Here is a 23264-nt window from a genome sequence, read left to right on the forward strand (position 1 = left end):
TACAGTGGGTGGATGGATATGAAAGAGTCTATAAGCACAGCTGATAAATCAATCTACGGGCAGGTGAATGTTTAACTTTCTCTATAGAAACTCGTACCACATGGATAGTACCAACACACCAAGCCCAACATCCGACACACCCACTGACACACACACCCCACACTCACAGGAGAAATCCCATTTCTCAACACATTTAATGTGGATGAGATAATGCCTGTGGATGGGGTGTGGTACATTGACAAGAGGCTCCCAGGACCACATTGCTCCCTGCAGGCTCACATCTGTAAATCATATATTCTAGCTGTGCACCAGTACATCTGTTGGCATGTAAGCAGGACATTTCAAAGTGTTCCTTAGAACTATGTCAAAGGGTTGGGTATTGAGCAAGAAAGAACTGATTAACTTCTTCACATAGGGTGGATACTGCTTCTTACTAAAAATTACATAACTTGGGACTGACTCACAGAACTCTATCAAACATTCATCGAGGCAAGCCCTCTATTATTGGCCCAGACAAATATACAAGGTCACAGAGGTCTGGTCTGGTCAGCTGCTGTGCCATTTCTTCCAGAGTGTGGTGCAATGGGTTGCTCAGTGCACAGCAAAGACAGTGCTGTTTGTCTTCTGCAGTTCTGACTCTTTCTCCTCTCGGTTAATCTAAAAATCGGCAAAGACGTGGATCCTTGCTGGACCTGAGGTGGGCTGAATGACGCCTGGATGCTCAAACAAGCCACCTGCAATGGCACCCACCCGTCAGTCAAAGCAGCCACACTGTTAATTATGCATAACTGTAAGCCATAATATCATTTGAATGGGTGAGTTAGACTCAGCACAGTTGTCATGAAAGGGGAAATTAGCTATAGGGACCAAAACTGTTTTTTGTACCAGGCTGTAAACATGTTTATTTCTGCTGTGAAAGATGAACATGGGGGCTTATGGAGAACAACGTGTAGCCAGTCTCAGGTGGCCGTTTGAAGAACTGCAGGTTTTGGCACTTTTGCATAGGTTTCACTTCACAGCCATGGAGGTTGCCGCTTGGATAGCACAACCAACTCAGAATCAGTGCAGTGCACCTGTTTCCTCTTATCAACAGTGCTGTTTGTCCACCCCATGTTGCAATAATCACCTAAGATGAACAAAACTTTGTGCAGACAGGTCTTATACTCAGCCCTGATTTAAATAAGGTAGGGATGCTATTCAACTGAACTGAACTATTCAAATACGTGATTTTTTATGTTTGAACTGGAAAAACTCTGAATTTCTGAATTTGATGGATTCTGTTTTTATTTACATTTTGTGCACTGATAAAAAATGTTTCCAATAAATTAAAAAGACTGTGATGAAGTAAAGTCTTAACTGTAACTTTTTGGTGATAATTGAACATGTAGACTTGACTAGTTGCATTTTGTTGGGAGGACTATGAAATGTGTCAGCAGCGGTGACAAAACAAACAACAATGATACACTGTTGTGTTATCTCAGCAAGGCGTGCCATGATATGTCAACTTTTAATAAGGAAGTGACCAGTTTATTAACGACATGGGAATGCTAGACAACTGTCATTCCCACTGCGTGCTAAAACAAATCACTGAAAATTTCTACGCATCAGGTGCAGGAATCCAGACCATCCAGACTTCAAGACAATAGACGAGACTCAAGCATGAGTGGTGATACCAACAGTTGCTATGCGGCAAACAAGTAGTGGATTATTTTGATGCTGTTTTGAGGCTATGGCAACTTTAAGATAGTAGGCCTAAGCGAAGAAACAGAAGAGTGGACTTCCTTTCATGTCTCTTTGTTTTTGAATTGAATAGAAACAATCCCCCTATTCTTTACATCTGAAGGGAGGAAACTGATGGATGAATTATTTAGCTGTTATTACTGGAAACTCTGTAGTGCAATATTTTGTGTAAATACTTCACAGCGCCACCCTGCTACCAAAAATCAACCATTAATCACCGGTGGATTGGTAGAGACTTATGAGCTGTTTATTGAAGAATTGTATCTTCAGTTTTACTCCACACCTTTTAGTCAAGAGCATGTGGAGACACCTTAAAATTCAGATAACATTAGAGGGAAAAGCTTATTATTATTATATTATTATGGCATTTAACAGACCAAATCATTAATTAATGGGTGTTTGTTTCAAGGATTAATTTAATTATTTAGACCCTAAGACACACACACACACACACACACACACACACACACACACACACACACACACACACAGGGTAATAAATATTTCTGTAGTCCTTTGGCAAGATGTTGTGAAACCAATAAAGTGAAATGATGTTGTATATTCAATACCACAGACTTTGTGCTCAATCCTGCTGAGCCAGATAACAAAAGAAAGGTAGCTCTCATGACAAGCTGCAAACACACATCACACGTCATTCACCATAGTAATTATAATGTAACTGAACATGGTTGCATTGATGCTACAAATAAAAGAGGTTAAAAAGATAGAGTGGTGGAGTTTTATGTTTCAAGATTGTAGGGGGGATTTCAGGCAACCATGTGTATGAGTCATGAGGTTGGTCTCCCACACATGTAGACATGAACTCGTCCACTTTGTTTTGACACACTGTAAATGTGAAGCATTTGTCTTTGTCCTACTGTAGCAGCAACCCAACCAGGAAGTTATTTGTCTGTTTCTCAGCACCTGTGCTAACATCAGAGTACCTTTCTCCTGTTGTCGATGACAAACATTAACTCGCCCTGGGTGTAAACTTCTAAATAAACACTGCACGAGTCTCAAGAGTCTCAAGAGTCTTTGTCCTTTTCTGCACCCATGAGACAGCTAGCTGCACCTCCCAGGGATTTGTGTATTTTTCCCCTCTGAGCTCAACTTAGTGCGAGTTTTTTCTTGTTCTCAGCGAGGGTCTTAGTTTGGTGGAGTCATTTTTCAGTCACTGTTTTCATAATGTGGGTCCTGACAGGCCCACTGAGACCATACGTTTAAGGGCTACACAAATAAACTTGACTTGTTTTTAACTCTAGTCAAGGCAAGAGCAACCTGGGACCCACAATTTTATCCTTGACCCCTATAATATTTATGTTGTTTTCAACTCCTCAAATCACAAAAGACTTGGTTGAAGATTTGAAGAAGTACATAATTCCTGTTCTAAGTTATTTCCCTCAAAAGGGACATTTGGTGTTCAGAAGTTTAAAAGACTCTAGAAATAAATGGTTTGGCACAGGATGATGCCGTGCACTTAAAGGAATAATTTGACACTTTAAGAAATATGCATATATACTGTCTAACACCAGAGTGTAATGAGACAGAGACAAGACCACAACTTTGAGAGGTTGACACCAAGTCAAGACTAAGACCAGACAATATAGCCTAAGCAGCTAATATATAGATAATATTTGCGTTGTCCCAGCTGTCTCAGTCAGTGTTACATTGCAGAATGTACATACTGTGATTTCTTTTGTTTTGCAGATGAGCTCTTTGTGGTTTGGGTAGCCAAATTTTTATTACAGAGGATTTGGCTGACATCTCAACCATGATAGCCACAGCTTCCAGTCTTGCTTCCCACTTTCTTGGTTTAGTAAAATAGGCGGTGACAGCCGTAAACAGTAACAAATGTTTCAAATTAGAAGTGAGACAAGTTATTGGTTGCATTTGAAGAAGGTAAGAAGTAATAAAGTAAAAAAGTCTTACATCCGATCACAGTAATGATGTTGACAAAGAAAATCAGACGATGCATAGACCATTTCTTAATATCCAAGTAGTTGTATTCAACTTTTACATTTGTAATAAAATGTATTATTTGTTTAAAAGAACAGTATTCTAAATGCGAGTTATATTATACTATATACTCTCTAAAATCAGCATCAGTATCAGTCTCAAAACTCCCTCTAGACTGCATGCTAATTATGGAGCTAGAGCCATTAACTGGTTAACTTAGCTTTGTACAAAGACTGGCAACAGTTTTATTCAGATGCACTTACTACCTAATACTCTTCTCCTTCAATATAAGTTAGTAATAGAAGTTTTACTTTTGCGACTAGGCACCCCCTGAGTGCAATACCGCTTTAGTAATTATGGAGAGTTCATTGTGGTCTGAAGCGCCTGACATACGAGCATCAACACTCCTTTTGGGCAGCATGGCTAACAAACTGAGCTAGCATCAGCTACAGTTCACAGAAGTGAACTGTCCACCAGGAAACTCTTCAGGGATAGCAGCCAGAGAACATTTGCTCCATAAATAAGTGAAATAGTTGGTGGTGTGTGACTTTGTGTCGTAAGGCGTTATGTAGCTACTTCTTGCAGGTGATCATACCGGGAGCACAGAGTACATAGTGCAAGAACTATCATTCACCTGATTAGAAGTCATTTCTGATAGTTATTAGTTATTTATTCATTTATTGTTTTACAGCTTCTAAATATTAAACATTCAAAGTTTAGCCTGTGAGATAATACTGTATCAGCTGACACAGCTAGTAATGGTCAGCAGGCTGAAAACATTCTCACAGGTTAGGTAGCTATAGTGGCAGTGTTTGGCGTCCATCGGTCATCGGAGTCTCCCCTTTGTATTTATTGCAAGTACAGAGTGGTTTAGTGTGGTTAATTCAGAAAGTAATGTGTGTAAACTGAAGCATATTTCCAGAGATGGCCAATGTTTCCTTTAAAATATACATCTAAAATTTAATTGTGACTTTGTATTGTATTTAGTAAAAGTTGAAAGGTTTTTCTCTCAGACAGAAAGGTAAAGGTGAAATGCATTTTTGGTTTACACTTTATATCTGATTCCAGAAAGAATCCTATTTAGGTGGATTATGTAACCCAGTAAAGTGTGCGCACAGACCACAAGAGCCATGATTCACTTCTCCCTCTGACTAAGAAGTGACCCCCATGTGCCTCCCTCACCTCCCCCCAGCTGACAACAGTTGCTACGCTGTAACAGCACAGAAATTGGCCAGAGCCCAACACTGAGATAAGGAGGATGCACACACAGAAACGCACACTTGTGTTTGCACACGCACACACCCAACCACCCACACATCTGCCTGCATATGAACGAGAAAACCCACAATGAATCCCTTGAGGCACTCTTGTCTCATCTCTCACACAGCTCGTGACACAGGCCAAAACCAACAAGATGAGCTGCGCACGCGCAAATACACACACACACACACACACACACACACACACACACACACACACACACAGGATACAGGACTAAGAGGGGATGTTGTGTGTGATATGGTGAACAATGGGGTCTGACGAATTCCCTTAAATGGGTTTAAGTAAAAACAATGCTGCCTCACGGTTCAAGGCTACACAGTTTTCATGCAGCTGTCAATCAGTGGCGACCTTAATAATTACAGGTTTATTTTTCTGCTTGAGTACAACACCATTTAAATATAATTAACATGTAATTACTATTGTTGTAATTTAAGTTGTCTTCTATCACGTACTACTCTCTTTTGGCTCTAAAAGAATAAGTTACACAATAACAGTGTATTGCCAATAAATGATAATGATTCGTGAGATCAATTTGGCAGTATGTACTGTTTAAAATACTTAATGACTGTGACATTAAATGTTTAGTTTGAACAATTTCCACTGCAAATGAATCTTATCATCACGGGAACACTCATGAAAGATATTGTTTGCAAAGTGCTTAATGTGAATGTTGACTCATGGCGGGACATTAAAACAATTACTCCGCCTTTTCTGTTTGCATAAGGATATCGAATAACAGGTGAAATTCGAGACTAGACCTCTGGTGTTCTTTTGAAAGCATCCACAAATTAGACATGCAAATACACATACACATCCATGTAACACAGACACACACACTCAGAGAAATACAAAAAAATTGAGGCAGAAACACACACACACACATTCCATAACAGTTTCCTCATAGGAGTGGAAAGAAACCGAAAACAAATGTAGGTTCTGCCAAGCCAGTGGCTGAACTGTGAGGGGAAAACTCCCTCCTTTCCTCTCCTCCTCCCTCCTCCCAGCCAGGCCCGCCCCAGGTCCAGCACTATATCAAGGGCCTGCCTCCCTCTATCAAACTGCACAGTCCTGCTACAGTCTCGAGCAGTCCTCTCTCCTCGTGTCTTCTTGTGATCAACAGACAGTCAACCATCATGTTTCAGACCCACAGCCTCATTGGTGGACCCAGCATGGTCGTCAGACAGAGCCGCAGCTACACATCAAGTGCTGCTCCCAACAAGGCTCACAGCGTGTCTGGATACAGCTACAGATCAGGCCCCCGCATCTCCTCTGCCAGCTCACGCATGGTCTCCTCTGGGTTTGGAGGCGGCATGGGGTACAGCAGCGGTGGGTTCGACCTGTCCAATGCCTTGGACCAGAGCAACGTGCAACTGAACGAGAAGGCCACCATGCAGAACCTGAATGACCGTCTGGCCTCCTACCTGGATAAGGTCCGCTCTCTGGAGTCGGCCAACTCCAAGCTGGAGATTCAGATCCGAGAGTACTACGAGAAGAAGGGCCCTGCAGCAGAGAGAGACTACAGCAACTACTGGGCCATTATCAATGACCTGAAGGACAAGGTGTGTAGTGTGTGCGTGCCTTGAAACTCAATCACTAGACAAGTCAAATGTTTGCTGTGCTGTTAATAATTACCAAGTTGTAACATACCTGGAGTCTGCCAATGCCAGTGTTTGATTTCTAAAAGCTCAAAATAGAAAGGAAAAGGTTATCAAGTGTGTAGGAGAATACTGTGCACAGTATTGTGACTTCAGAAGGTGATGCTCCTGATGCAGCTGAGAAGCTCTGGGTGGGAAATTAACTGATATATTAGTGTGCTGATCAAAACCAGTCTAACAGCACAGCTAACTGTTTAATTGAGACTGCTGCCTTCTGACCAACTCCCATTGTTCTTCTCCATAGATCGCTGCCGCCACCATCGGCAATGCCAACATCCTGCTCCAGATTGACAACTCCAAACTGGCTGCTGATGACTTCAAAACCAAGTGAGCATGAACCTCCATTCTTCTCTGAAACCATCAGCCATCAGTTTATGCCAAACAAGAAGGCTAAGAATTATAATTGTCTCACATTAATGTTCTCTACTCTCCCAATGAATCAGATTCGAGCATGAGCTGATGATGCGCCAGTCAGTCGAAGCCGACATCGCCAACCTGCGCCGCCTGCTGGACCAGACCACCTTGACAAAGGCTGACCTGGAGATGCAGATTGAGGGCCTGCAGGATGAGCTGGCCTACCTCAAGAAGAATCACGCAGAGGTGATTGTTGCACATCCTCCAGCTATAACTATTACTGCTTATTATGACAACAGGTGCTTGATTCATCACAACTCTACAAATAGATCTTAATGCTGACTTCTTCTTCTCTTGATTGTCTAGGAGTTGGCAGCACTGCGGTCTCAGCTTACTGGCACAGTCAATGTGGAGGTGGATGCTGCACCCCAGCAAGACCTCAACAAAGTCCTGGAGGAGATCCGCTCCCAGTACGAAGCCATCACTGACAGACATCGTCGCGACCAGGAGGCATGGTTTAATGAGAAGGTGAAAAGATTTTTCCATAAACAAAGGCACCATATCCCACACATTGCAAATGACTGGGTTTGTAGCCCGTAATTAAACATAATCTTCTTTGAAACTAAAAAGAGTAATCCACAAGACTTTATCTTCACAACGGTGTCTGCGTTTCTTGCTCTAGTCGACAAGCCTGTCCAAGGAGGTGGCCATCAGCACAGAGACAATCCAGACCACCAAGACAGAGATCAGTGACCTGCGGCGCACAATGCAGGGCCTGGAGATCGAGCTGCAGTCTCAACTCAGCATGGTGAGAAAGAAAAGAAAAAAAAAACATGTTCACATCTCACTGATCTTGCCATATATGAGCAAAATTCCTGTCTTGTCAGGAGAAATGGAGAAACAGATAGTGATAGAGGGTGAAAGAGCAGGAGGGAGGATAAGAGGAGGCTTTGTTGAAAGAATGAAGATAAGCATGGTGGGAGCTGTAGAGAAGGGGGGGAAGAAAAGCATTTCGCAGACATCTGCTCAAATTCTGGAAGACATAAAAGAGCTTGAAGAAAGCTGAAGGAATGCAGAACTGGATGACCCAAAAGTCGTACTCCCTTGGCGTTTCTGTGCCCAGCTGGAGTAAATCATATAACACTCCCTGCAGTACACATTGTTCTTGTGTTACAGTGGTGGAGTAGCTAAAAGAAACATGCATTCAAAACCTTACACAGTTCTCTCAGCTAATTATTCCTTTATAAATGAAGGGGAAATGCAAAGACAGACATGCTTTTGTGTCTGTCTGACATATATAATCCAGGGTGTGGTTTGTGGTCACACACTATAGCTTTTAATTGTCAGAAAAGATGTACTACAGTAAACTGGTTTGCAGGTATGAACTACAAACTATGTGTTGCAATTCGTGTGCATGAATTCACCTTTTCCCCTCCATCGCTCTAACAGAAAGCGGCGCTGGAAAACACACTGGCGGACACAGATGCTCGTTACAGCCACATGCTCGCCGGTTTCCAGAACACGATCAACATGTATGAGGCAGAACTCTCCAACGTACGTGCAAGCATCGAGCAGCAGGGCCAGGACTACAGGATGCTGCTGGACATCAAGACCAGGCTGGAGCAGGAGATTGCAACCTACAGGAGCCTGCTGGAAACAGAGGAGTCCAGGTAGACACAATAGTAACTTATGAGAACATTTAGACCAAAATTCATTAATTTTTCTAGGTGTCACTCATGGTTTTCTCTTCCCTTCCCTCGTTCTAGACCCATTGCTACAGGTAAGCAATGTCTGTTTTAATAAGACATTACATAACAACAGTGCAGTCAGTGTAATAAAAGCTTGAAGCACTGCCGTCATGATTTTCTCCTTCTTTTTAACAGGGGGCACAAAGACCACAGTCACAACCACCACTGTGCGCAGTTCCAGCTAGGAGATCCAACTGGCAGGACAAGCTGTTCTCAGACACGCGCACACACACGAGCAGAGTTTGATTAATAAAAGCTGTTACACGAGATGACTGAAACTGTAATGAGGAAATGAAGGAGAAAACTGAGACTGTTAGAAGCAGAGCCTGTGTTAAAGTTTAAGTATGAAACAACATTTGCAATTTAGAACAAATGCCTGACCTGTTGTGTGTGTGTGTGTGTGTGTCTGTGTATCCAGTCTAAAAAATAAAACTGCTGGTGCATAAAAGTTGTGTTGTGACTTTACTGGACTTTTAGAAAAAATCTCTTTCAATAACAATCCCTCTGTTTATGCAGTTGTCATGGTAACCACATTACATTCTGGGGGGTGGGATATGGTCTTACGGAAATCTGTGTTGCATAACAGGGCAGTTGTCAGGAAAGGGTGAACAATGGTTAACAGGATTTAGAGAAGAAAAAAAACTCTTCAAGCTGTGCTGAACTTGATGCTTTGAGAAGTCAAACAAAGCAAGAACAACTTGCAAATGTGAAAAGTGCAAGTTTAATGACCAGATGAAATGAATGACCTTGGGGTTTGCCTGGAGAGGTTTTTTAAACAAGACACACCCAAATGGTTGACTAATCTTTGCCCTGGAGGCTTTCAACACAGTGTTACACGATGTCTGTCTTATCACCTAGTAACTAGAGCACACAGGACCCAGGACAGAAATATTGAGTGGGAATGCAAACACAGACTGACTAACTGAACAAAGAGAGTCATTGTGGAAACAGGTGTTATCTGTCCTGCACTTTGGCCTCAGATCATTGGTCATTTGCTATCGAGAGCTGTTATGATAAAGTGTTGTGAAGGGTGGGGCTCCTCGTCTACTGGTGACTTCATGTATGTTCATTGTGTGTGTGTGTGTGTGTGTGTGTGTGTGTGGAAAGAGAAGCAGGAAACTGTTATGTTTCTGTGGTGTGTGGAAGAGAGATAGAAAGGCAAATAGGGTGAGAAGGTGGTATTTGAGTCCTTGCACTCTGTACCGGTCAGCAGTTACAGCCTCTGAAATTACAGTGATGTTCGGTGAAGAGTTCGTAATTCTCAAATGATGGTGTAATGTTGATGTTAGACAGCGGAGAGATTAGAGAGAGGATCAAATAGCAAAATGCAACCTCCTCTGAGGAGCTTCACTCACCCATATTTGGACTCATTTTCTTGTACATCAGCGTCTCCTCCACACTGTTAAACTGATAGTTGATGACAAAGCTCTTTGAGTCCATTCAACCCAGATCAGTGTTTAAACCGCCAGAGAAAAACATGCAAAGCAATAATCTTATTATGAGCAAGCTGACGTCAAACCTTCGATGGTGTCACTTAATTGGCATTTTAGGTGTATTTCTATGTTATGCGTATTTTGCAAGTATGTGCCATGGTGCGTCCATTTCCATCACTTTGATGTACGTGGTATTTGTTTCAGCTCTTTCTCTAGGAGATACAGTACAAATGCTAAATGCACATTGCAATGTTCACAATCTTTATCAAGTTTTAAATCAGTATATGATTACAGATAATATTACATGTACCAGAAAATGCCCTAAACACAAAAAAAATAAAAAACATACAAACAAAAACAACAGCTTAGCTCGCTTAGCATAAAAACTAAAAGTGTCCAATCAAATCCAATCCACTTTATTTATATAGCACAGTCTTCTTTTAATCTGCAGACAGACTGAAATGGAAAAACAAAAATTCGTGGACAATTTTGGACAGACTAAAAACATGAGATATAGCCTAACATGTTAGTAATTTGTAATGTTTGGAGGTACTGATTTCTTTAATTGATGGACAGAGCTAGGCTAGTCTCATGATACCAGGTGATCTGAGATCTCAGCACCCACAAATCATCTTTGTATTTCTAAATGCAAAGTAGTTGCTTGAATGGTAGTGAGAACAGTTGCTAACAAACACATGCCCCTTACTTTAAGGACACGCCTTACCTGCCATGGGTCCTCTTCCACGGAATGGACTATGTTTTCATGTCATTTTTTCTGCAGTAGACTGGACGTACAAACAAACGCCATAGTTTCTTCTTCATACTAAGAAGGAGAGGGTGAGGCGAGAGGGTTGCAATCAGCAACTACAGTACTAGATGCCAAAAAACTCCTACACACTGGTCCTTGTCAGGCTGTGGACAAAGACTATGTAGCAAGTTTTGTAGATGAATCTGTGCATAACTCTCTGAAAAGCTACAACAGAGGAGTTATTACTTTTTAATCTTCTCAGTTTATTTGCTTCAGAGCCAAATATTTTGAGTTGTGCAGCAGGAGCTGCAGCTCAACATGGACAAACTGAAGGAACCAGAGGTAGATTTTAGAAGCACTCTGACTGCTTATTTCCTTTTATGGGGTCAACATGATGGTGGACAAAATTACTGTTAGTTTTACACTAAACCATAACTGGAAGTGGGAGTTTTTAGAGGATTTGCTTCAATTTCTTGCAGAGCTTTTTTGATTTTATTGAGCTGTCATTAAACAATAAACTATGAGGAAATGTTGGTTAATGATGGATTTATTAGATAAGGGGAATGCAGAGAATGATAAGAACGCAAGTAAGCCACACTAAGCAGTAGCAGTTAGGTAATTAGGGCAACACGGATGTGCAGACTGTCTGCATGCAGTCGCACAAAAGAATAAAACAAGGAACAGTGCCAAGTAGCTGGCAATCATTTCTTTATTTTCTCACTGCCACGGCTGTCTGTTGCCTGAGGCTAGCAGAGTGAGATCAAAGGAAACAATGTTACTCACTTGATGCCATGAAATACTTCACATACAGTTCAGCTCAGTTAATGAAAAGTTCATGGTGAGAACATGGAAGCCAGCATCATTTGGATATTTTAGATTTTGTCAGTCTTGATAGTGATACTGTGGAAACGAAGGGACTTTCCCACTTTCCTTGTCCTGGAACTAAATCCCAGTCTGTAAACTGTAATTCACAGTCTGTTCAAAACAAAACTTTTTTAGTTAGTTAGTAATTACTCAGAAAATAACTATATGATCAGTGTAGTTTAACATTTTTTTTACACTTTAGCTTTCACATTAAGTTTTCTTATCAGTGAAATGTTTAGTCAAGAAGTTAAAGTCGAGGCTGACGCCCATATCAGCAGGAATGTCGATGTCTCTCAGGGTCAAAAAGTCCATTAAGGGCCTGTAGAGAGAGGCAACATTCTTCACTCGACTGGCGGACTCTATTCTCGAGCAGTGTTAGGTTTGACACTCAAGCAGAGAGGAATGCCTAACCTCTTTGCTAAAGGTCTGAGACGCTGTATGGCATCAGACCTCACTGTGAAAGTTTTCAAACTGTGCCCGAGCTGCAGCGAGGCGTAGGAACAGTTGAGAGGTGGAGAGTGGAACAAAACCAAATACACTTCAGGGGCTCTCAGGCCCTGCCAAGCATAAGATAGATGTGATTTTTCATCCGTTTGCATGGCTGTGAGCTTGCAAACCAGAATAGTCACTCTCTGTCCTTTCCCACCATTAAAACACAGACACTGACAATGAGGATCATCTCCTATTTTAATAAGAAAGCATGTGGCTCTGACTGGGCAGTGCAGGTACAGTAGAGGTTTAACAGGTAGGGCGGGTTTGAGTAACCACACCCTCCATACAACTGAGTGTGTAGACCTACCTGGGCAGGGCATATAGTACTTACAGTAGCTTAGTAGCATTGTGTATATAATGCATGGTATCATGAAGGAGTTAGCTTATACAAAGCATAGGTCTGAACTTGCTGCATTTTGATGCAGTGAGTGTAAAGTTATTTTTTAAGCCACTTCACTATGCACTGGGAGGAGAACCACAAACCTAGATATAGCACGTGTTTAAAGAAATACTGAACGTTATGTTGAAATCTCCATTAAGATGCACAAAACTCAGAAGGTAACTACCGAGTGAAAGAACCACTGGTCAAAACCGCTCAGAGGAAGAGTGAGGCACATTTTCCCTACAAAAGTGCTACTCACTGTAAACATGTAGTATGACTCTGATTTTCCAAATTTTGTAGGTTTGTGTGAATGTTCCTTAAAGACTCACAATAAACTTCAACAAAAGTGCATTCATTGCATCAACCATAAAAAAAGCAGTAGGAATAATAAAGTAGATGTTCTGTACTTAGCACTGTATAATTAATGTTAGCAAGGGAAAAGCTGAGTAACAAGTGAAATGTATGAGTTGTTATATTTAGATCAAACTATGCATACATTATAGACAGCACATTGACATTTAGGTCATTTGGGCCACAGAATTAACTGGGCAACTCCCTTTTAATAGAAAGGTTAATAGCATACTGCCACCAAGTGCTGGTTTCCTGAACATTTAAGAATGAACATATCACATAGTCATGAGAGACTAATTTAAAAAACAGTTTCATTTTCAAGACCATAGATAGACATTTGTTGCACCTTGTGAAATCCACAACCACAGAGCCATTTATCATCTCAGAAATGATCTCAATATATGCAGACGCGTTGCAAAATGAGCATCATAAATCAGCAGATTCTTTGTCAACACTTATAGAGAGGTCATTAATGTGTCATCCAGCAAAGAAGTTTGTTAACAGTCTGCTGGACTGCTGCATTCAGTAGCAAATATATATATGAGAATCTTTTGTCAGTAGCACAAAAGTCTGAATAAGCTAAGGAGATTTGTACTTGTGTTAATATCAATGCACTAAATTATGACATGTCACAAGATGTTGCTATAGGGTGATTTATTATTTCAATTTAACGATGATGCGGTGAAAGAGAGAGGGCTAAACATGTTGGCATTGCTGGCAGGTTCAGCAATGATGGTAAACTACTCAACTCGTCATCATCAAAAGTGTACAAAGAAGAACATAAAGCAACTCTAATCAATCACGGTGAGTTGACCCTCAAAGACAGTTTCTTTTACTGTCTTCTTAACAAGTGAGAGAAAAAACTCACTACCCACAGCACATCTGTGCTGAGTATGTTACAGTGTTGGGTTCTGAAACCACTAAATCAAATCAAAAGAGTTCTTCAAATCGATTTTGCTCTATCCTGTTCAGGGTATGAAAAGTTTCTCATGGACTGATAGAGTTTCCCTGTATGACAATACTGCCATCTGGCGGGCAGGGGCAGTAATTGACTGTCTTTACCATAAAAACAACTAAACATGATGGCATATCCGACATTGCTAATTTGACCGAAAAAACCATCAGAAACTCTTCACAGTAGTCACCTTTGGCATTCTCTCAGTCAGCTTTATGAGGTAGTCACCTGGACGTCATTCCTGAAAGAGTTCCCAGAGGTCCTGAGCACTTGCTTTTGGCTGTTTTTCCTTCACTCTTCGGTCCAACTTATCCCAAACCATCTCAATTGGTTTAGGTCAGATGATTGTAGAGACTAAGTCATCTGACTCAATCACTTTCTTTCTTGGTCATATAGTCCTTAGTAGCCCAGAGGTGTTTTTGGGGTCAATGTCCTGTTGAAAAACAAGTGATGGGTTCAGCAAACCCAAACCAGATGCAATGGCATTGCTCTGAAAAAAAAAGGTAGCCATACTGGTTAAAAGTGCCTTGAATTTTTAATAAATCACCAACATGGTCATCAGCAAATCACCTCCAGATCATCACACTTCTTCCTGTATGCTTCGCACTGGGAACCACACATGTAGAAACCATCTGATCCCCTTCTCTGTGTTGCACAAAGAAACGCTGGAAACAAAAATCTGTAATTTAGACTAAGCAATTCTCTTCTTCTCATTGGTCTTCCTCAGGAGTGGTTTCTTTGCATCAATTCGACCACAAAGCCCTGATTAACACAGTCTCCTCTGAACAGCTGATATTGAGATGTGTCTGCTACTTGAACTCTGAAGGATTTATGTGGCCTCTAACCTGTGTTGTTAATTGGTGATTTTGGAGGTTAGTCAATGTAATGAACTTATCCTCTGCAGCAGTGGTGACTCCTGGTCTTCCTTTTGTTGGACAGTCCTCATGAGAGCCAGTTTCATCATAGTGTTTGAAGGTTTTTGCGAGTACACTTGCTCTGAGGATGCATACAATTTTTTTTCGGATTGACTGACCTTGATGTCTTTAAGTAATGATGGACTGTTGAGCAGTTCATGGCATAGTATGGATTCCTTCCACAGCCAAATAAGACTATTTACTGTATGCCAGCACTACCTTTGAACACAACTGAAAAACATCTAGGCAGCCAGAAATTCTACAAGGGACACCTGATGACTGAAAACCATTTTATGTGAGGACTTCATGAAGCTGCCTGTGCCAATGCCAAGCAAGAGTGTTTAAAGCTTCCTAAATTATAAAAGATATTTTCCTTTTATATTATATATTCCTACATAATTTCATAGTCTGAATGTCTTCATTGCGAGTCTACAATGCAGAAAGTAAAAGAAATAAAGAAAAAACACTGAATGAGACGGTGTTACCATTTATATATTTTAAACAATATTTTGAAAAGCACTTTCCAAAAGTGGATGATTTTTCTCTTACCTCAAAAGAAAAAGAGTTCTGTTTAGCAATGGATCTGGCATTCAGATTACCAATATACAAAATGTAATGTAATTCACTGTGCTAGCTGGAGATTAAAGCAGGTATGGTTCCTCCCATCCCAAGATTTATGCTGAACAAAGCACATTACCTCAGTACAAGCATCATCATTTTTTCCACAGTTTGAGCTACAACCAACACATTGACTGCACCAACACTTGTTACCCAACTGCAGTTTGTTGTGATTGACACAAAAATGCAAATGACTTGCACTTGAACTTAAAGACTGCTCATTCGTAACAAGTTTAAGATGCAAATTAAGGCCCTCTAAATAGTTTATCACCAAATAAAATGTCCCCTTCTTTCAGACAGAGCCTTTACACAGATGTACTACACTTGAATCAATCATAGAAGACACAGCAAAGCAAGTCATTTATTGTCACTTTAATTTTATGGGGGAACCACAAGTACTTTAAAAGAAGGTTATACAGCGCTGTACATTTGGGAGCAGTACTGACAGACTTGATAGTCATATCTTCTCCCGTTAAATACTATTCATTTAAATGTTCTATAATCTTATAATGATACAGTGATACAATAAAAGCTTGTTTAACTGGTCCTGCAGCTTTTCTGATATGTCGATATAATTTTTGTTGGGACTGTTATTTCCTTGTAATTTTTTTTTCCAAAAAAGGAAAATAAAAGTTATGATCAAAAACCATACGACAGGCAGAAACTGCCAGGCTGTAAATCCTGTATGACTCCCAATTCACTCACACAATAGAGAGAAAGAGAGACAGAGAAAAGGAGAAGGGAGGGAAAAAAAAAAAAAAAGAGATACAATTTTCATGTTCTAAAGGCTGGTCCATGATGGAAGTGGGCATCAGTTCATAGTGAGGCGCAGAGAAGCACAAGATACATTTTGCACTTTCTGTAACCTTGACTCTTACTCTGCCCGGCCATCAAACCGCTCGAAGGCTCACTTCCATAGCTGTGTGCTCAGAGTCTGGCCAGATCCAGTGGCGGCCCATCCACCCATAGCTGTCGGAGGCTGACCGAAAGCCATCTGACCACCCGCACCGTTCAGAGTCAACCCTGACATCTGCTGATTCACCTGAGGAAGCCAGAGAGATTTGAATTAACACTAAAACACTAAAGCAAACACCATAGACTGAATCCCCTGGTCATCATCGTTTCCAGTGCAACACTACAGATGCTAAATAACCTGTTACAGTGCAGTACAATACAACATACCTGACCCATATTCCACTGAGCCTGCTGCCCAGGCTGGATGGCGTACATGCCCTGAGCAGGCATCATGCCCGCAGGCATCGCGCCACCCTGTGGTCCCATCATCCTCGGTGCCATGCCCATTACACCCGTGGCTGGCGCATTTCCAATGAACCCATTGGGCATCGTCATCCCAACCATCATCCCCGGACTGGGCCCCATCATGGCAGCCCCGCTCTGAGCCATCATGGCACCCATGACAGTTGTAGGTGGCATTGCCGTGCCCATGCCAGGGAAGGCCTGATAACCAGCAGTGGCCTGGACAGGAAACTGCATCTGGGAGGGCCCCATGAACATGCCAGCTGAGGGCAGAAGAAGACATGCAACAAAGAGGAAGAATGTTATGCAACAAATATGACTCTCAGGTTTGTTAGTAAATCTCTGTGGGACTGTGTCATGACATAAAAGCAGGTATCAACTTGATCCTTGTGGACTCTCTTCACCACACCCATAGATCTCAGCATTATCCTGATGAGTAACATGTTACTCTAGACCAGGGTTTTTCAAGCTCCATGTCTCCACTGCATGTACAGTACGACTCGGCCTGGCTCACTCTATTTTGGTTTTCCATTGACAAAAGTTGCGGAGAGTACCTGGTACTATTTTTGGTATACCAGTGAGCTGAGCTAATACTAAATGGTAGAGTTAAAACACTGCAGAGCACTGACTGGTCAGAGAATCATCAGTTACATGACACGGAGCGACCAGATTCTCCTCATTGTCTGCGCTCTGGTTTAAGAATTCCTAAAACGCGCCGTTTTTTTTGCAGCAGTCCTGTTGCATCCAGCCTTTTCTGAAACTCAATCGTCTCCTTGCTGTGGCAAACAAAGACTTTCATGTAGCGTCGCTATGATGATCTGCTAAAATTCATGCTATGTTGACGGTGATCTGCAGTAGAAAACTAAACAAAGAAAAATATTTGGTACCAAAAGTCAGTCAAGTCGAGTAGAGCCGTACCAGCTATAGACAGAAATGAGGCAATTGTGCGCCCAGTTTTTTAAACTACAGGTTTTTGGGGATGTATACAGGAAGCATCATGTGAGTTAGCTGTGGGTTATACTTATACTTGCCCTGTTTTTAGCCTATATTTGTTTATATTTTAGCAAATTAGCACTATTAAGAGTAATGCATGTCAGATTGGTGATTAGCAACTCCTGTTTGCAATATAGCCAGGTCTGTACAGACAACTAGCACTAGCTCTGATGCAGGAGAAAAACTGTGATGATTTTTAGGGAATGTCTGAAGGAGTATGTTTTTTCTCTAGGAGAATTTATGGCTGGTTATTTGCATTGGATTGCATTGGAGGGTTATCAAACTTTCCAACTATCAAACAACTGTCAGATACCAAAAGATGCCATTTTTAGGCAATGTTTGGTGGCTTATGTTTGAAATTAAATTTTAAAAAATTTCTTTTCTTTTCCCAAAGTACTAAGACAAAAATCAGATAAGTGAAATACAAAATAAAGTGTTTTTATTTATATATAATTTGCATCCTCACCAGCAGGGGCCTGTTGGGACATGCTGTTGGTTCCATACAGGGACAGGATGGAGTCCTTGGACAGGGGCTTCTTGGCCATGTCGTCGGTTTTAGTGGTGCTACTGCTGTCACTGAACAAGTCGAGGTCTCCCGGCACTGACCCTGAGCTGGCTCCTCCTCCTAATGCTCCTGTTGCGGGAGCTTGTGTCGGAGTACTGGCCACGTTACTGGAGCTCACCTGAGAGGAGGAAACAGATCGGCACTTTTATGAAAACTTGGGTGATGAAAGTATGAACAGCAATGTGTGCTATGACAATGAAGGTTCACTATCTGGGTGCCACCCTGACAAAACCAAACAGATTATCGTCAACAAAGCTTCTGTAATTAAATATGTGATACATTCTGATACTTCTCACATAGCTGTGAGCTGGAACAGGGCGTGAAAACAGTCAGTAGCTGTTGCGTGCCAAATTTGAGGATAGTTTTCAGATTTGATCATTTATAAAAGGATTGATAGTGACCTGTCCTATATAATAATGTCCCATATTTCTGAGTGTTAGCACCAGTTTATCTAACAAGTTACTTTAACAGGAAAATGGATAAAACATTTAGAGAACATCACTATGGGGTTTTAAGACCTTCATGATGGGCATTTATAACCATTTCACATCGAATGATTAATCAAACTAATAACAAATGAATCGGTAATGAAAATAATCATTGCCTGCAGCCTCATTTGAATGTTTAGTTAAGGGATTGCCTCATTAGCTGCATTCATTTCCTGTCTGGTTCTCTTTCACCGTCTCTCAGTATTGGTGTTGCTGTCTCGTTTTTCCTCTTGAAGCTGATCGTTATCATTTGACTTTATATTCTTTACTGCACACTTCATTTCAGTTCTACAACTAGACAACCATTACTGTCAAGCCCCCCTTAGCAACAATAAGCAATTAGTACCAAATGTGGACGAGGGACTCCTTTCGTGGTTTTACCTGAGAAAACTGAGCTGCGGATGTGGACGCGGGGAGGGGGTTGGACACCATGGGGCCGAATACATCCAGGTCATTGTTGTTCTGGCTTGTGCTCGTGCTACCATTGTTAGTTGATGTAGCTGTTGGGGCGTCTGTGTGTCAGAAAGGTGAAAAACTGGTTTCGCAGGTGGAAAATAGGCTCACACTGTTTGAAGAGACAACCCTTTGGGACTATTTCAACAGTACACGGCATAACTCATTGATGATAATCTACCTGAATTCACTGAGAACTTATGAAAGGTCATAAATAAAATCACAATATGTAACTGCTCTGAAAATTTGTGTAAAACAAACAAGAGTTTATGCTTGCTAATGTGAGAATATGTGTTGTCTTTGTTTTTATTTAACTGCAGTGCCCTCCCACAGCTGCAGGTGCAACAGCCCACACAGTAAGCATAACTAATTAATCAGCTTACCTTTATTAGCTCATTGGCCACAAAACAAAAATTACAGTAAATCCAAATAATGCAATGCCCCTCCGTGCCAATCAGTGGCATAAACTTGTCTTTTTCCTTTTGTACTTTAAATGAAATTGCAATAATGAAGTGATAACACACATTATTCCTACCTGCAACATTCAATCATTACGTCAGAGCCATCTCATTAAAAAGATACATGGACGCACACCTAAATGAATAAGCAAACAAACTGTGGTTCTACTGCACCACTCAACCACGAGAAACAACTCATTTTAACAGAAGCGCAACGGTCTGCACATCAAAACAGAAATATTTCTAGCAATGGAGCCTCGAGGAAACTCACAGGGATCACTCAACTGTGATCAGGCCTCCTTTAATGATAACTGTCTCTCTTCATCAAACCAGTTTACTGCATACTACTGTTTGTTCCTTGTTATATTTAACAGTGATCTAGATAGAAGTCTAAATCTGAACCCGAATGTAAAAAACAAGAAGTGATCAGTCAGTTGCTGACCGGTGACTGAGTCAGCAGCTTTAGCACTTCCTCTAAAAAGCCTTGCAGTGGTTCACTGGTAAGTTTTTAAATTTTCGAGCAGCAGGAGAATTTTATTGTTTGCATGAACAGGAACTTCAACAGACCACATTTCAGCTGATACAAACAACACAGCAGATCTGTTAACGATGAGCCCGCCTGCTCGGTGAAAGATAACACACTGACTGCCGTGTTAGACAGGTTCCAGAGAGTAAGAGAAACAGGAACAAATAATTTGTGCCGTGTGCTTAAGCTGCCAAATAATGTCAGTGTCAGCTCAGTGCAGTCGTCGCCTGCTGTGAGGATGCATAGGACAGGTATACAATCACTGCCATAACATGTCACTGCATCAGTATGCTACACTCACTATAATTCTAATATACCGTGGTTCCTAAATGCCGTATACACACACTAAATAACAGTGTAAAATTATCAGTAATCAATAATTACACACAGCTGCAAGCTTATAAAACTCCAAACCTCCCACTTCAATGACTTTATAGTTATACGATCATTTATTAGATCCTCAGCATTACATTATCTTAGTATACATTATCATTTAAACTGAAAACTGAACTCAAAAATCAAAAGTCAGATCAAATCCCGCCACCCCTGGTAAAGATACTCACCGAGGCCTAGTAGGTTCACAGAAGGTTCTGAAGGCTTAGCTGGACTGATTTTGGGAACTGGCCGGGACTCTTCATTCTTTAAAAAGTATAAATAAGTCAACATAAACAAAGTAATATGGCACAAAATACAATACCGAGTAGCATGTATATGCAGCTCTGCTCACAATGAATGTGTGTGTGAGATACTTACCTTGGTGTAGGATGACGCCTTGGTTCCTCTGTCTGGCTCTCTCTCTTTCTTACCATCTTTTGGCTGACAAGAAAACAAATACATCTCAAAATGAACAACAGAAAAACTAAAGTCAGCTCAAACTACTTGTCTGTACACTGCATTTAAAAAAGGCCTCAGAGAGATAAGTTAATGAATACATACACTGCTCCCATTGGTCACATTCTTGCCGTAGTATTTCTTCTTCTCATATTTATCCCTGATGAAGAATTCCACAGCTCTTCAAGTCAGAGTCAAGGCAATAAAGAGGCCAAAACAAATAACTTCAGCACGTTTAAGATCTTTTATGCGTGTCTGCTTAGAGTGAAGGATACTGGTCTGTTTGAGGTCTTCTGAAGCTTTCTGGAAGGTTGGCTTCATAAAGCTGCCTGGCCTTGGTGTTACCCATATCCTGTATACTCTGCAAAAAGGAAAGGCCGAGGGGTTAAATATTTTATTCACTGACAGTGAAAACAGTGGCATGATGTCTAGTGAAGCGTTCTCAGAGAAAATAACCCAGATGATGTCATCAGGGTTATCTTGGCTTGGGTTTAGGAGCTCAAACCTTCAATAGGAAGCTTGTGTTACAAACTGGGGGTGTGGTGTTTGTGACGAGTGTATACCAGGCAGGACTGAGTGGAAGGATGAGGGGTACAGATGGGAAAGAGTTTCAAATTTGGGTTTAATGACCTCAGAAGACGGACCTTGGCTGATGTGATGTTAGACATTTATTACAAATAAATAATATTTAACTTTTTACCTGTATCAAAAAGTGCCAAGTCATAAAGTGCCAAACTCCATGTTGAAAAAGTGTTTTCTAGTTGTAATTATGACTTGGATGTTCATGTTAACAGTAGTTTGCAAGTTTAAGACTGGTAACTACGGTAACTTCCAAATGGCATGAAGGCAGCATACTGACAGACACCATCAATTTGCATAATGGGAAGTGTAGGATCCAGTATGTTTCCACTAGTGACTAAATGTTGAGATCTTTCACCCTCTGCTGCACAGAGTTTGACCATTCTGCGTCAAATCTGTCTGTCGCAGGTCTGCCAAGTCTGAGGCGCAGTGTTCAATTATTAAAAGTAAGCCTTCAAAGTGGAACTTTGTGACAGTGACAGGTCTGAGGCACTGAAACAGAAAGTCGGGCTGTCAATAGAGGACAGATATGCAAAAAACACAAGGTCGCTGAGATCAATCTCCTTATGTTTCATACAAACAGGAGTTTGCAATAACGTGTCAGGGAAATTATTGATTTAATATCAAGGTGTCAAGAGCCATCTCCTTCTGTAAGTACATAAAGATGTAAACCTGGATTTGTTCTGAGGTCCATTGGTCCAGGTTGACTGATTTAACTCTGGATATGTGTACTCCCAGGTTCCTGTGGATGCCAGCACACCGGATGCAGATAAATACTCCCAGATTCCAGGATGCCCATCTGGGACCTGATGCAGTAAGAAAAAAAAAAACAGATTGTGATTTAAACATGGAGACATGTTTGAAAAACAACATGCAGGATCTTGCTTTGACTTTTAAAAAACACAAGCTCTGCATTCTTTATCAATGACCGAGCATGAAAAGGAAAGTCAAGTTCCCTGTTTGTTAAACACTTATTACAGCCGGCAGCTAAGCTGAGGGCGCCGCTGGTGAGGGAGAGGCACAGAGGAGGAGAGCTTATAGATTTAGAGAAGTTAGCTCGCTGTTAGCCACTTAGTTTAGCGTCAGCTGACTGGCCTCAGCCACTTACACACCAGCCAGTTAGCCCCGCTGAGCTAAGCACCGCTGACGCTACATTGTTAGTCAGCGTCAGCGGCGGATCGTGAGGGAAAATGTCAACTTTGTGTGGCTACAAACGAACAATCTCGACAGCGTGAGTGTCGCACCTTTCGCCTCGCAGTCGGCGCAGTACTTGTTGTCTTCCTCTCTCAGCATTTTGGACAGGATGGCCTGGTGCTGCTCGTTGAGTTTCTGGGCCTTCTCTCTCTCCGAGCGGGTCGTCATGTTCACGGCTTTAGTCGGACTTCCTTAATAAAAAAGAGCTGTGGTTTAATCAGTCGTTAATCGAAAGAAGTTTCTCATAAAATAGCATAATCAGAGGGATGGACGCCTCCGAGTGGGATATGAAAACACCCGGAACCGGAATCCCCTCTCCGCCCACAGGAATTCTAACGCTGACGCGGCGGCCGCGCCTGATTGGACGACGGTCATGACGTCGTCTGACGCACAAAGTTTCTTATGAATTAAGTTTTATATAAAAGGAAT

At 41.4% G+C, this 23264-nt stretch overlaps 2 protein-coding genes across 2 annotated transcripts; one reads left to right on the top strand and one right to left on the bottom strand.

Moving 5' to 3' along the window:
• Window positions 1–6020: 6020 nt before the first annotated feature.
• On the top strand, window positions 6021–9182 carry krt94 (keratin 94). The gene is made up of 8 exons (XM_010734213.3): window positions 6021–6536; window positions 6877–6959; window positions 7076–7232; window positions 7353–7514; window positions 7669–7794; window positions 8436–8656; window positions 8753–8766; window positions 8870–9182. Exons 1-8 carry the CDS (start codon window positions 6111–6113, stop codon window positions 8917–8919), a joined length of 1239 nt encoding a protein of 412 aa, XP_010732515.1. The 5' UTR covers window positions 6021–6110; the 3' UTR covers window positions 8920–9182.
• Window positions 9183–15838: 6656 nt separating this feature from the next.
• On the bottom strand, window positions 15839–23151 carry LOC104921624 (stromal membrane-associated protein 1). The gene is made up of 10 exons (XM_010734212.3): window positions 22886–23151; window positions 22314–22447; window positions 21338–21423; window positions 21168–21243; window positions 20985–21047; window positions 20795–20870; window positions 19176–19306; window positions 18208–18424; window positions 16674–17011; window positions 15839–16533 (listed from the first exon to the last, which is right to left on the bottom strand). Exons 1-10 carry the CDS (start codon window positions 23001–23003, stop codon window positions 16399–16401), a joined length of 1374 nt encoding a protein of 457 aa, XP_010732514.1. The 5' UTR covers window positions 23004–23151; the 3' UTR covers window positions 15839–16398.
• Between the last annotated feature and the right edge of the window lie 113 nt (window positions 23152–23264).

The sequence above is a fragment of the Larimichthys crocea genome, chromosome X, assembly GCF_000972845.2.
Source record: "Larimichthys crocea isolate SSNF chromosome X, L_crocea_2.0, whole genome shotgun sequence".
Taxonomy (NCBI): Eukaryota; Metazoa; Chordata; class Actinopteri; family Sciaenidae; genus Larimichthys; species Larimichthys crocea.